The sequence below is a fragment of the Falco biarmicus genome, chromosome 8, assembly GCF_023638135.1.
Source record: "Falco biarmicus isolate bFalBia1 chromosome 8, bFalBia1.pri, whole genome shotgun sequence".
NCBI classification, from domain to species: domain Eukaryota; kingdom Metazoa; phylum Chordata; class Aves; order Falconiformes; family Falconidae; genus Falco; species Falco biarmicus.
Window position 1 is genome coordinate 1,719,201 of NC_079295.1, and position 13,592 is coordinate 1,732,792.

The 13,592-nt window shown below is 41.8% G+C and overlaps 1 protein-coding gene across 1 annotated transcript in view; it reads left to right on the plus strand.

The window, feature by feature from the left end:
• SATB2 (SATB homeobox 2) overlaps positions 1-13,592 on the plus strand; it is a 136,515-nt gene that overhangs the window by 57,011 nt on the left and 65,912 nt on the right. The window contains exons 4-6 of the mRNA XM_056350123.1: positions 2,808-2,934; positions 5,076-5,199; positions 10,648-10,750. Coding sequence (XP_056206098.1) covers positions 2,808-2,934; positions 5,076-5,199; positions 10,648-10,750 — 354 coding nt within the window. The remainder of the gene's footprint in view (positions 1-2,807; positions 2,935-5,075; positions 5,200-10,647; positions 10,751-13,592) is intronic.

The window sequence follows — 13,592 nt, forward strand, 5'->3', positions numbered from 1 at the left end:
AGTGCAGCCAAGAGTTGTCTTAAGTACAGTGTCAGTGCCATGAAATAAACCACCTGCGGAGTCTGCTGAGGAGCTGGATGGAAACCATGGCTTCTGGCTATCGCTTGGACCAGCTTAATGTGCTCTGGAAAAAAAATTCACACATCATATCACAGCGGCTGAAAAAATAGCGTACATCAGCAGTGCTGTAACACAGAGTAAAGGACTCGCAGCAGGTGTTAACGTGCAGAGGCACCGAACATTATGGTAACACCTGTGTTTGTCTAAATCCAGCCAAAACAATTTCCTCTCCAGTTGTAGAGGAGGATTAAAAAAAAACAAAAAACAACAAAACAAAAAACTACCTAACTTCCAGTAGTAGCAGACATTTCCTGTAAAGCAATTTGCATAGTATTTCCCATGGTGCACTCTGGCCGCACTGTGGTTTTTCTCTTTAAACTTTCTTAGTTTGGGGACACCTTTGGTAACTTCAGTGACCCCTGACCGTCTCTTTGTCTCTCGCCAGCTTTGCCAGGCCTGAGCAGTTGCAGATGGTGTGCTCTCTGAGTGCTTTCCTTAATTGAATGAAAAATAAAGCCTCTTGTAAAATATTACCAATTTAGATGTGACTTATGGGGCACATATGATGCTTATTTTTTCAATTACATGAAAACTTGGCATGGTTAAACATAGGAAGCCAAGTGTTCTGTGAAGCTGGTATAGATTTCTGGATTTTTAGGTGATTTTGCTTTAAATTATTATATAGCAGAAGGGGGTGAAGGAAGTCAGCAGCTAAACTGTGTTTTCCCAGCATGTATTTCACTCAGTGGACCCTTGATGCTCATTTCATGACTAATATATGCTGTACTATATGCATTTCTTGTTGTCACCAGAGATAACATTAAGTAAACTATCCCCTTAAGAAAAACAGCTTTTCTTGGCAAGTGGAATATGACTCAAGGAGCCAGCACTGCAGACATACGGTGCTGTGAATGAGTGCTGTGTGTTACTCTACTGGATCTGAGTCCAGGCACTATTTATACTGCAGCATATTCAGCACCAGATTGTTAAAACTTAATACTGAAACAGTGCATCATTTAAATGTTTTTGTTCTGTTTATGTCCCATTTTCAAGCATTGGATATCAAGCACCACTCACTAACTTTTTGTTTCATTTGGACAAGATCTCCCCTTGCCAAAAGCTTTCTAATCTGCTCTTGAAATACTACCCCATCTTTACTGGCATGTTACAGTGAAACTTTGTGCTGCTGGGGATGAAGTAGGTTGCTTCCAGCTTATTTCAGTGTGTGGTAGAATACCTTGCAAAGCGATACATCAATGGTAAATGCAAAGATTTAAGTGCTGCAAAAAAGGAGTTGTACTAGAATTATTTCCTTTTCAGCCTGTGTAGGAATGGGGGAACAAATACTCCATAGCAGGTATTTCATGGGCTCATAAGCATTGTGTTCTGTTACTGTGTCTGTGCAAGAAGCTTTGTTTCACTGTTTCAGAGGTGGTATTTATTTTACAATCATGTTTGGGAGATCAGGATAAAAGGCTTTTACCATTTATTTCAGTTTGATTAGCTCCAGAGCTGGTGGAGAACAGCGAGTAGAAAGTGAGGAGGACAGGGATGAAGTTTCTTGGCATCGCAGCGTCCTTCTGGATACCCAAAGAGGGTTCCTGGAGCTCGGGTTATCACAGAAGAAATAGTTTTCTCATGTATTAGTATTTCTGGCAGTAGAGTTTACAGATGGTCTTTTTGAAGATCAAAACGTATATAAGCAGACCTCAGAAGGCATCAGTTTAAATAGGAGAAAAGGTGATTGGAGTCTTGTAGGGCTGTGCTGAGAATAGTTGCATGAGCAGAAGAGTGGGGCAGCAGGAACCCAGTGGAGGATGGAGTAAAAGCAGCAGTTGCAATAGTGCAGAGCAAGGCAGAACTGCTTTGCTCTCCTGTAAGATGGCACTGTGGCTTTCTTTGTTTGGCCTCTTCCTGGAAGTCATTCCTGGGTATTAGTCATTGTTTTTGGTGTGGGTGGGCCCTCTGCAATTGTCTAAACAGAAATAATACCTCTGCACCAAATGGTTTGCCATCAATTTTACAGTCTTTGTGACAAGCTCATCCAGAAGAGGTGATGATCCCTCTTGAATGAACAGAAGCAGAAATAGAACTTACACCATTCTCCCCTGTCCCCAGAATGCTATTTTGGATCTGCGGTCAGCAGCTTGCAGTTGTTTGGGTTTTGGTTGTTTTTTTTGTTTTGGTTTGGGTTTTTGTTTTTTGGTTTGTTTGGGTTTTTTATTTTCACAAAGGCAGACAACTGTCTGCATAGTGCAACTTGTAGCTGGGAGGGAACTCTTCCTACTTGGTGGGTTTCCAGTGCCATCCATCCACACTGGGAATCATACCATGCTTAGATTGTAACTGTGTGATAAAAGCCCACACATAAGAATTTTCCTGTTCAAGTCAAAACTAATGCATTTATTCACTGAAGGGTTTTGTAGACTGTAAAATCAGGACTATAGAGTATTTAAAGCTTGTCCTAACTTAGAGAACGACGCTTTGGTAGGATGATGAAAGATGTGAAGGGAGGAAACCTCCTGTGCTTCCTTGAAGTAATTTAAGAGCCAACTCTCTGCTAAGAATTTAAAATCTATTCCTACTCTTTCCTATTGTTTGATTCAGGAGTCAGTACAACACATCTTTCTGAGCAAGACTGCAAAAAACCTCTAGGCAGATCTCAAATCTAATGAACAGACAAGCTTATCAAAGGGTTTATTAAGTGGCCGGTAAAATAGAGTATAATTTTTTTGTTTTCTTTTCAGGAATAATCAAGCTTGGGAGGTGGAATCCCCTCCCTCTCAGTTATGTGACTGACGCACCAGATGCGACAGTAGCCGACATGCTACAAGATGTCTATCATGTTGTGACATTGAAAATCCAATTACAAAGGTGGGTGTTTCTGAACATCTGTCCTCCTCTATTCTCTGAGCTGCTCGGTCGATTACAGCATTACTACAGAGATTAGCACATCTTGTCTTCATTAATTTCTGGTCTTTTGATGAAATGAAAAGAAAAACGAAGAGAAGGTTGGGTCACCTGGCAGCTCTTTGGTGCATCTTGCAACTGGTTTCTGAAGTAGCAATGTGGTAGTGAAGAGGGGAGGGGCAGAAACTCAAATCGGGTAAAGATACAGGGCCTTTAAGGCAGACCTTTCCACAGTCCCTGATTTAATGGATTATCGGGCCTTATTGTGTTCAAAAAATAAACTCCTTGCCTTTTTCCAGGGGCTGCATTGTGATAATAATCCAGGTCTTATGCTGCTGGTTGCTGAGATGGGGAGAAGGGGAGTTTTTTGACTTTCCTTTTTTCTCCAGCAGTCTTCCCAGTGAAAAGGCAAGCTGATGGGGAAGGGATGTATTACTGCAGCTCCATTTGGCATTTGGAAAATACTTTTCCTTCCCTGAATGCTAGTTCTGATTAGCAAAGCAAAAGCTGCTGACACTTTTATACTTAATTGCCTCCCCCCCTCCCCCGGCTCATTTTTTCTCCCCCTTTCTCTCTGTTGGCCTTCAAATGAGTCCTCACATAGTTCCTGATGTCTGCGTAAGGAGTTGCAGCAGGTCCCTGGCAGTGCATGGCATGCTTTAGACCTGCTGGTAAACCTACATTGCACAGTCTGCTGTAGCTCTGTGGCCAGGACACGTGGGAGGAAAGAGGCAAAAAATAACAGACAGCCTAGAAGAATTTGCCTACAATTCTTTGAAGCTCAGCTGGAACAGAAGAGGGGTCCAGTGGGACACGTGTGTATCCTTTGGTGGCAGGTACATACCCTCCAACTGTTCAGTGCAATTTGGAATTTGGAAGCAGTAGGTGCCTTGCTGATGTTAACCTTCCAAACAGCAACATTTCTTTTCTTTATAACTCTGATGGGACTTAGGGTTCCCAGTTCCCACTAACAGACCTTTCCTTGGTTTTATACTCTGTTGTCATTTCTCAGCTAGACTCCATCTCTGCAGCATAGTTGTAAAAGCATCTAGAGCCTGTAGCCACTATAACACTGGAGTGCAGTAACTCACCTCCTCAGAAGTATGAGCGACCAGGAGTCCATCTAGCCTTTTGTCATGTCTGCGTTGCCGGAGGGTATTATCCCAAGAGCAAGGTCTCCTTCTTTATCTTCAAAGTGCTTGAACGCCTGGATGTCATGTAAATAGAAGATAGCCTGTGACTTTGAGATAAAGATGGTCATTGACTACTTGAACTCCAAGTGGCTGAACTTCTGGCTCTGAGGGTAAAGCCAGGCTACATAGGCAGAAGGCAGAACCACGTCAGAGGTGAATTGGAGAGCATGCATTAAGTCTCTCAAGCATGAATAGCAATGACAAGCTTCTCCCAACTTTCTGATGTGCTTCTCAGGTCTGTCCCCATGTATGTAGCCACAGACCGTAAGCTTGTTAAATTGAGGGAGGCACAAGTCACATGAAGACCAAAGCTTCACTACATATGCAGTTCTTGTAGAATGAAAGTGAGAATGAACTACATGTGACAGATGTTGGGCATATGGCTTACTGTGTTTCTGAAAGGCTCTTGGATACTTCGGCGATGAGGGAAGTATAACAACCCGTATGAAATGAAATTAATTTTTCAAAGCCTTACCTTCAGACAGTGAGGGCCCTTACCGTTCAGGGTTTTTGTTAGTGACAGTGTGGCATAGATGTTTATCTTTCTATCCCAGCAGGAGTATCTTTCTCTGTCTGGAGAGGATGGCTTTATCCAGCCATTTCTGGGGCTTGCTTTACGCAGTTTCTTTGCTCTGCACCAGGCCCCAGAGGGAATGGTTATGCACACACATAATACCATAGCAGGATTAGCTGCTTCTGCTAGGTACTGGCATTCTTTTAGTTGAATTACACATCTTCGGGGAGTCGAGCTTGATGGGGAGGGCAAAGAGGCAAGAAATACCTTGATGGGCTGGCTAAGCAGGAAACTCCAAGGTTGTGCTTGCTGCTTAAAGATCTATAGCGCTTGTACATAAAGAGTAAGAATCTGTGAAGGTGACGTTTCTATCCACTTTTTGTTTTCTGTTTTAACAGTTGTTCAAAGTTGGAAGACTTGCCAGCAGAGCAGTGGAACCACGCCACAGTTCGCAATGCCTTAAAGGAACTGCTCAAAGAGATGAATCAGAGCACATTAGCCAAAGAATGCCCTCTCTCACAGGTCAGTGTTTTCAACAGGCTTAGGGAGAGCCAGATTTACAAGATCTAAAGTTCATATTTGTTCAGTAAAGGGCTTAGACTATAAAATTCCATGAATGCCAAATCAATTTCTTGTTTTCTTTTGAAAGGAGAAATCCTAATATGAAAAAGAGTATCTTTATACCTTGTTTTCTCAGTGGGTTGCTAGGTGGAAATTATGAATGAATTGGTTGGGTTTTACCCTGCTGTTCAGAGAGATGTAAATTCTTTTAGATCTTTGTGTGAACCTTTTGCAATAGGACTAATGATCCTCAAATGCAAGATGTGAGTGGCTTCTTCCCACTAGCAGAGGGCTGCCTCCCCCACTAACCCATAGGTAGCTCTCGTCAGCCTCCAACTATGATAAAAAGTATGCTGTTTGTTTTCCAAACAGCTGTGCCCCAATTTCTAGGGAACAGCAACAAAAAGTGTGTATATAATTGTGTTAAAAAAAGAACAAAACCTGAGTTTCATTCTCCGTGACTGCTTTCTTTATAAACGTCAGTGATGCCACATCTAAGACACAGGTTCCTATGGATATCGTGAGCTCTATTTGTACTTCAGATTGTCGTAGTGAGAGTCATAAAATTTTCATGACTGAGTCCTCCTTGCATCTCAGAAAAAAACCCAGAAAGCACTGTCGTGGTCTAACCCCGGCCACAGCCAAGCCCCACGCAGCCGCTCGCTCATCCCCCCTTGGTGGGGCGGGGGAGAGGATCGGAGGGGTCAGAGCGAGGGAACTCCTGGGCTGAGATGAAGACAGTTTAACAGGTAAAGCGAAAGCCGCGCGCGCCAGCAAAGCAAAACGCGGAATTCGTTGCCCACTCCCCACGGGCAGGCAGGTGCTCAGCCATCCCCAGCACAGCAGGGCTCCGTCACGCCCGTGGCTTGGGAAGACAAACGCCGTCACTCCCCCCTTCCTCCTCCTTCCCCCAGCTCCTGTGCTGAGCATGGCGTTCTGTGGTCTGGAATATCCCTTTGGCCAGTTGGGGCCAGCTGTCCTGGCAGTGTCCGCCCACCCCCCGACTAACTCCCTGTGCCCCCCCACCCCCCCAACTAACTCCCTGTGCCCCCCAGCCCTCTCACTGGCAGGGCCTGAGAAGCTGAGGAGCCCTTGGCTTAGTGTAAACATCGCCCAGCAACAACTGAAACCAGCAGTGTGTTACCAGCATTCTCACACCAAATCCAAACGCAGCAGGGCAGCAGCTACTGAGAAGAAAGTTAACTCTATCCCAGCCAAAAGCAGGATAAGCACCCAGACCAAGTAACTCTGCTAGGAGTGGAAAATACCTTGCCTTTTAAAAACTTCATTAGAATCATACGTTAATCTGTCAATTGTATCTTTAAGAAGTCAAAACATCAGTAATCACTGCTTGGTAAAAATCCGTTGCTTTACTAGCCTTTACCCAACATTTTTTCTCTGATCTTGCCTGTCTTGCATTACACTGTATGCTTATCCTGCAATTCATGATTCAAAGCCTCTGTGAATCAAGGGAATTCTTCCTGCGTATAGCCACCGCAATTTTGCCTCACCGTGTTATGATTACAACTGTAGAGAAGGCACAGAGGTGAGATACAGAGCAGAATTTAGGTCTTTGCATTTGGTAGGAATCACGTTACTAATCACACTAATCACCTTCGTTAGCCATGTGGAATCTGCAGAACTATAAAAGGCATGGAAAAGCTGTGTGAGGAAAAGACATGTAACTTGCCTTGTTTACTAAAGGTGTAGCAGTGAGTCTAGGTGTGCACAAAGCGTGTGTCAAACACAAGTATTTTTCTTTTCACACAGTTTAAGTGTAATTTCTTTAAATATAATTATCTGTGGAATCTGGTCAGCTAATGATTGCAGCATATGGTTGTCTCTGCCCAGTGCTCTTCAATATCCAGTATATTAAACTGCACATCATTTCATACGCAGAATTCATTTGTTGTCTGGGTCTTTTTCTTCCCACTTGAGTTTCAGAGCCTACCAGGCGGAAATGCTGCTGTTGGTTTACTCCTAAGCTTAAGTAGTTAACTCCTAAAACTACTTAAATTACTGATGGCAGAACTCTAGCAGCAAAAATCCTTGCCCCAGCATTTATTTAGTGGACAAAGGTAAAAGGAGATCTTTCTGTAGAAAATTGAGCTTGCTTACTTTTAAGCACAGGTGTAAGGGACTTGGAGTAGTGTCTAACCCTTGAACTGGGACTGCAAGAATGCAGCTTGTATTATTATTATTGCTGTTGTTGTTATCATCATCATCGACATAAAAAGTTTCAGTCTCTCTTGTTTTGGCTCACAAAGAGCAGAAGATACAATGAAAGGTTGTATAGGAGCTGTCTATTATCATCATCTGAATATGCCTCTAATACAATTCCTTCTCCCAAATCAGTTTTAAAAAAATACTGTGCCAAATGTGAAATGTCATTACAACCCCCTTGTGGTTAATATATTATTGACAGCAGCAAATTGCAGAGCGGTCTCTTAGGAGTCAAACTGCAGAGTAAATGCTGCTGTTTATTAATGTGTTCGCAGTGCCTCAAGTACAGAAGTGGAGAGGGGCAGCGCAGGGAGCTCTTGCTCCCACCAGTGACGGTGCTCCATCTCTGGTTCTCGGTGCCCGAGCTCTCCATGCAGCCCAGATGGGGATTCTGATTGCCACTAATGGGAAATGTAATCACTCACTTTGATTTAAAATTGTTATGTGTTTTTTTTTTCTGCTAGGTGTATTGTGTGGCTACAGCTTAGCTATCCTTAGCATACAGCTCTTGTTCAAACAAATAAATCCCAGTTAACCAAGCTGGGAGGAAGGAGGGTAGATAGGGTGGGTGTGTGTGGCAGAAAGAAATCCAATCATTTCAGTATTTCCATCTTTGCATAGAGACCTCTGTCTTTCCTGTATATTGCATAACTCATTTCAGCATTTTGTCTCTTTGCTGGAGTAGAATTTCTTGTGATGTGAGCACGTCTCATATTTTTCTCCTTGTATTTACTGCACCGGATTTTCATTGTGTGGATATTTCTTAGCTCCTGCTCTAAGTAGTTTTCATTCCACATGGCTGTCATGGCCACAGGCTTACCAAACTGTATCCGCTACTTCATATAATCTGTTCCTTTCTTAAGGATTTTCCCAGGAATAATATGCATTATTTAGAAATTTGCAATTAGTCAGTGTTTTTTCCCTCACTCTGTTCCGCATGGATATTTCTTTTCTGCAGACTTACCAAGATTCCTAGCAGGAATACCCTAGGGTTCCTTTACATTTAATAGTGAGGATGTGTAGTTTGAAAGTTGTTATGGTTCTTTCCCCTGCTCTACTGTCATGCGGTTGAAGAGAATCTGTCCTGGGATTTGTCACCAGTGGTTGATATACTCTTTGATTTTACTATTTAGTTTAAGCTTTGCTTTCTCAGATAAAGGTTACTGGGTTAATGTATTCTCTGATATTTAATAGCCCTACAGTTTCAGTAGTGTCAATTTGTTGTAGAGCTAGAGGACTTGGTGGAGCAAAAAAAGACAGGGAAACCCCAAACTGGTATGTAGACAGAGCTGAACTATTTCTGCACCCTTTCTTAGTGGCTGGAAATTTAACTAAGGTGCCACTAAACCCACCCAAGTTAGCTCAGCTCAAATTTGCTCAAAATCTTTCCTTAGCAAAGGCTATCTCTGTGTCAGGCTTTCAGAATACTATTGCTTGTTAAAATGACTTAGAGCAAGGGAGGATTTATGGGTAGGGAATTGCTGGTGGCTGCCACAATGCTAGGTTTATGTCTCAAAATATTGATTTTAATTAGAAAATTGAATCTCATTTTTAGACATTGAAGCTGCTGCTTAAAAAAGGTCTTACTTGATACAGCCTTTAGACTCTACTGCAGTGCACCATAGCAGCCTTCGAGTGGAAAAGTTAAAGCAAAAAGGCAGAAGATCCTCTTTACTGAAAGTGGAATTACCTGTTGAAGACTGAAATGAATCTGTACCACCCAGTTATCTGAAGTGTCTCAGTTTTGCTCACATTTTTTTAAGTCGCCAAAAGTCAGGAACAGCTGCAGTCCTGTGATTCTGCAGTGAATTGGGTAGGCTGGATAAAACTGGAAGAGGGAGATGTTTTTGTTTTTAAAGCATTGTTAAAATTGAGTCAGCCAGTGTAAGCCGTATAGCTTTCCAGAGATGGCCAAGATGCCTTTTTGCACAAGAGCCTGCAGGAGCTGATGGGCTGGAGCTTGAACTGACCAAAGGTAAATAGCTTGTTTGATCATCCTCGTGCTCTCATCTCTGTGGAGAAGGGTCACACAATGTGCCAGGGCCTTTCTGGAGCTTTTAATGTAAGTGAGGAAAGAGAGCAGAAGGAAAGTGCGGTTTCTGGAGAAGGCGCATTGGCCTAACATGGTGTTAGTGGTGGTGTTAGATTGCATTTTCTTGCTGGAAAGGTACACATGCTGGGAAGGGTTTGACCCTGGAAGAGTTCAGAGTGGGGGAGAGGAAGGCAAAGTGTTGTTGTTAAAAAAGGTACCTCCTCTATAGGATGGATGAAGGGAGGGCGGAAAAAAATAGAAAGGAAGAACTACCCGTAACCAGGCTCTTTCCCACCCTATGGGCAGAAGCAGCCCAGATATTAAGTGTCATTTTTATGGATATCAGGTGCTGCAAAACAGCTCTGCACCTCTCTGCTTTAGTTCGCTTGTATGTACTAAGAGTTGCTCAGAGGGAATTCGCAAGGCAGGAGGGTTAAGCAGGTGATATTTCAGTTTTGTTGAGCTTTTCTGTGGGTTTTGGCTGTTCTGTATTGTGCTCTGTGTAGTTCCCATTGCTTAGAATGGTACTCTCAGTTTCTTTTCTGGGTGATTTTTCACACAAGGGTTAGTCACACATTTCTATAAGTTACCTTAATTTAACTTATTTGCCTAACTGTTGTTCTGCAGTGAGTAGCACGGATGTTCTCCAATTCTTGGCTGTGTGGTCTTGCACATTTGGAAGCAGAACAGACACATCTGAAAAGCGTTATTTGGATTATGCATGCTGCAGCATCTAATCTTACCTTTAGGATCTGGTTCCTAAATTATGCTTGTTCTTACCTGGGCGCAGTGAGCATGTGTTCCCCAGCATGGCACTGCCTGTTGTTACGGAACTGAGGTTTAGATATTGTAATACCAAGTACAAAGTAAAGTAGAACTGCCCTCCCCAGCTTGAGCTGCAGGTCTCAACCTAAGTTCTGTGTCTTTTTTGCATTATTATGAAAAATAGTAGTAATTATTTTTAAATTTGTATTATGACTGGGAATTTAGAATGGAGAATAAAACTAAATTTTTGTACTCATCAGACACTTCGTTTGGTTTTGAAGTCAACTGGATTCATTGTGCACTTGCATGTTATTCACTTTCCCTGGAAAAGTTCTGTAATTGTGGGAGATACTTTAAAATACTTTTTTTCTTTCTTTCTGTACTTCCAGAGTATGATTTCATCCATTGTAAATAGCACATACTATGCCAATGTGTCAGCAACGAAGTGCCAGGAGTTTGGGAGATGGTACAAAAAGTACAAGAAGATTAAAGGTAAATTGATTTTTTCTTTCTAAGAAAGAAAAACTTAACTTTCTAAGTTCTTGAGGTTCTGCTGACAGTTTGAGATTATTTGCTTTAAGTAAAAGTGATAATAAGGTGTAATAATATTAGTGAATTTGCCCACAAAGAGGGCACAGTCACAGCACATTTGAAAATAAATCTGATACTTCACAAACAAGGCTGGCATGAAAACACAGGCCACTTAAAACATGCTTAAAATATCCCATTTAGCTGTGCTGAAAGACCAACTGTGTTTTGAATTAAGCTAAAACATTTTAGAAAAAAAATAATGTTCTCATATCTCAGGATTTAGAAGTTAAATTGCTATGTAGATTATCTTAGTTGCATTTTATTCATGCAAGCTAAAAAACATCTAAGTTATGTGTACCCTTGCTCTCTGTTTTCAGTACTGCAAAGTGTACTGGCATTCCTGCTGTGTTTTATCATGTGGAATCTGGATACCAATAGAGGATTTAATATGTGATTGTTAAGAGACATTGCTAAATAATAAGGTGCTTATTTTTTTTCTTCTACAATGACATTGTATTAGTTTGTTAGCAGTGAATGCCTGAGGCAGTAAAATTATTTTTTTTTCTACCTAAATGGATCCCACTCTCACCACTGGAATGTCCGATCAACTTCTAGTAGTGCGTGTAGTGATGTGACAAGCATCTGTCATGCGTAGTCTGTTCTTTTATTCATCCTTCCCTTTGGGAAGAGGGCTTGGGTGTGTACTGGGCCACTTGTTTTGGTAGGTTTTTTGTTTTAAAACGCACATGTGCTTCCAGCAGGAGTTTGGGGATAGCCAAAAGATTTTCCCACAATGCCAACTGGCTCTTCTCTCTCCAAAAGTCCGTCAGCCTTGGAGATTAGCTGTATTCTGTGATAGGTTTTTTCATAGCTCTTTTCTCAGTTATACCACTGAGGGGAAGTTTCATTGTCTGAAAGAAGACGTAGGCTATTTTTGTTGTTTCTGCCTGTGATCCTTTCAGCAGCCAGGAAAATTGTAACAGGATTCACAAGCATTATGCAGAAATAGGGTAATGTCCTGTCCTTCTTGAGAAGCCATTGTATTTATAGTTGCATGGAGATTAGCATCTTTCAAAAAGTGCGTACCTTCTTTTTCTCTTGAAAGGCTGGCATACGTGAGCTGTGGAAGGTTGCTTGTTTAGTTTCCATCAGGCAGACTAGAAATCTGCGTAATACGACAAAGAGACTGCTGCTTGAGTTAGGAACACATGAAACAAAATTGCATGAAATACCAATAGAAGTTCTGAGGCATCTAGTTTTCCTCTGCATGCCTGGCTTGTGTGGAGCATACCTGTAAGACACTCAGCCCGGGGCTTTGCAGGGATTAGGTTTTTGCTATGGGGGAAAAAAAGAATGTGTTATGGTAAAATAATATGTGTCTGGAAGGAAGATGGTTCAGGCAGAAGTTGAAGTGACAATGCAGATGAGGAAATGGAGGTGTTGCTTTTCATCTACTAAAATGATTTAGGCTTGAAGTAAAAATGTCGATTGGACATTTTAGTACATGGTTACCCTCATGCCAAAAAACCAGTAGTTTGTTCTCTCTCTAAATTGCTGTTGTGTGACTCAAAGTGTTTCTTTTCTCTAAATGGTGTCTCTTAATAAAAGAATTTTGTTTGAAGTGCTCTAACATATCCTCTTGTGTAAAAGACAATCAAAAGGAATCAAACAGCTTCAAGGTCACTACCGTTCGCTATTACTTGCAGTTCTAGGAGAACAGAGGCAGGCTTCCTCCCTGTCCCGTCCCCCCCTTCTTTTTTTCCGAACTGGGCAAAGGTGCCAGTTGCAGAGGCACTGGAAGCCCTTGTAGTGTCCTTAACTGTAGAGATGCCACTACAGTTTCTGAGTGTTTCTAGCACACTGCCATCTTCCACTTTCTTCCATTCTTAGAGCATTGAATTCTTTAAGCTCTTACTTTTTCCTTAGTAAGTGCACAGTTAAATTGTTAAGTGCAGTAAAAGCAGAAAGAAACCTCAATCAAGAGGTCAAGGATCCAAACCTGAAGAGTTTGCCAGATAACTCCCTATCTGTGCTATTCAGGGAGACACAACCAGTTGTTGCTGTTTGGAAGTATATGTATGTATTAGTAGGGGGAGAAAAAGGAAGGTTAGGGTATGTGTGAAGTAAACACAAGCTGCTATAAAGCAGTTCAAGTAGTGTTGATTCATCAACCGTACCAATGGGAGAGAAAACAAAGAGTCTATGGCAGGTACAGTGGTGCATGGAGAATAAACAGCCGTGCAATTGCAGGGCAGTAACCTAAACCCCCTGGAAACAGGAAGACTCCTGCGCTTCTTTCAGTGGTTTCCATTTCTCATCATCTCTGTTTTCATGACGTTTTGTTTCTTATCTGTAGCCAGATAGTCCTACAGGACAGCTCAGTTAGTATGAAAAATCATTGACTTGAGTTACCTGCTTGGGTAATTACATGCTCCTTTAATAATAATTTAAAAAAAGGACTTAGATTTTCCATGAGGGTGGATGAATGATGCAGCAATTCATTTTTCAGATTGTCATCTGGGTATATTGGGTTAAAGTATAGTTTAGAGTCTTTGGGTCCAGCACCCATATCCCTGTGTAACTAGAGCTGTTTATTAGAAAGTAAAAGCAAAAAAAAAATCACATAAGCTGTGGTAAATGCAAAATAGGAAGGGGCTTCAAAATAACTTTATTGACGTCGCAAACTAAACGCAGCCTACAGTGTTAAATGTGTTTCCTATTATCTGCTAATGTCTGTTTTAATAAAACAGTGGGAACTAAATGGTTGCTTCTTAATCAAAACCATGATTTCCTAAACATAAGC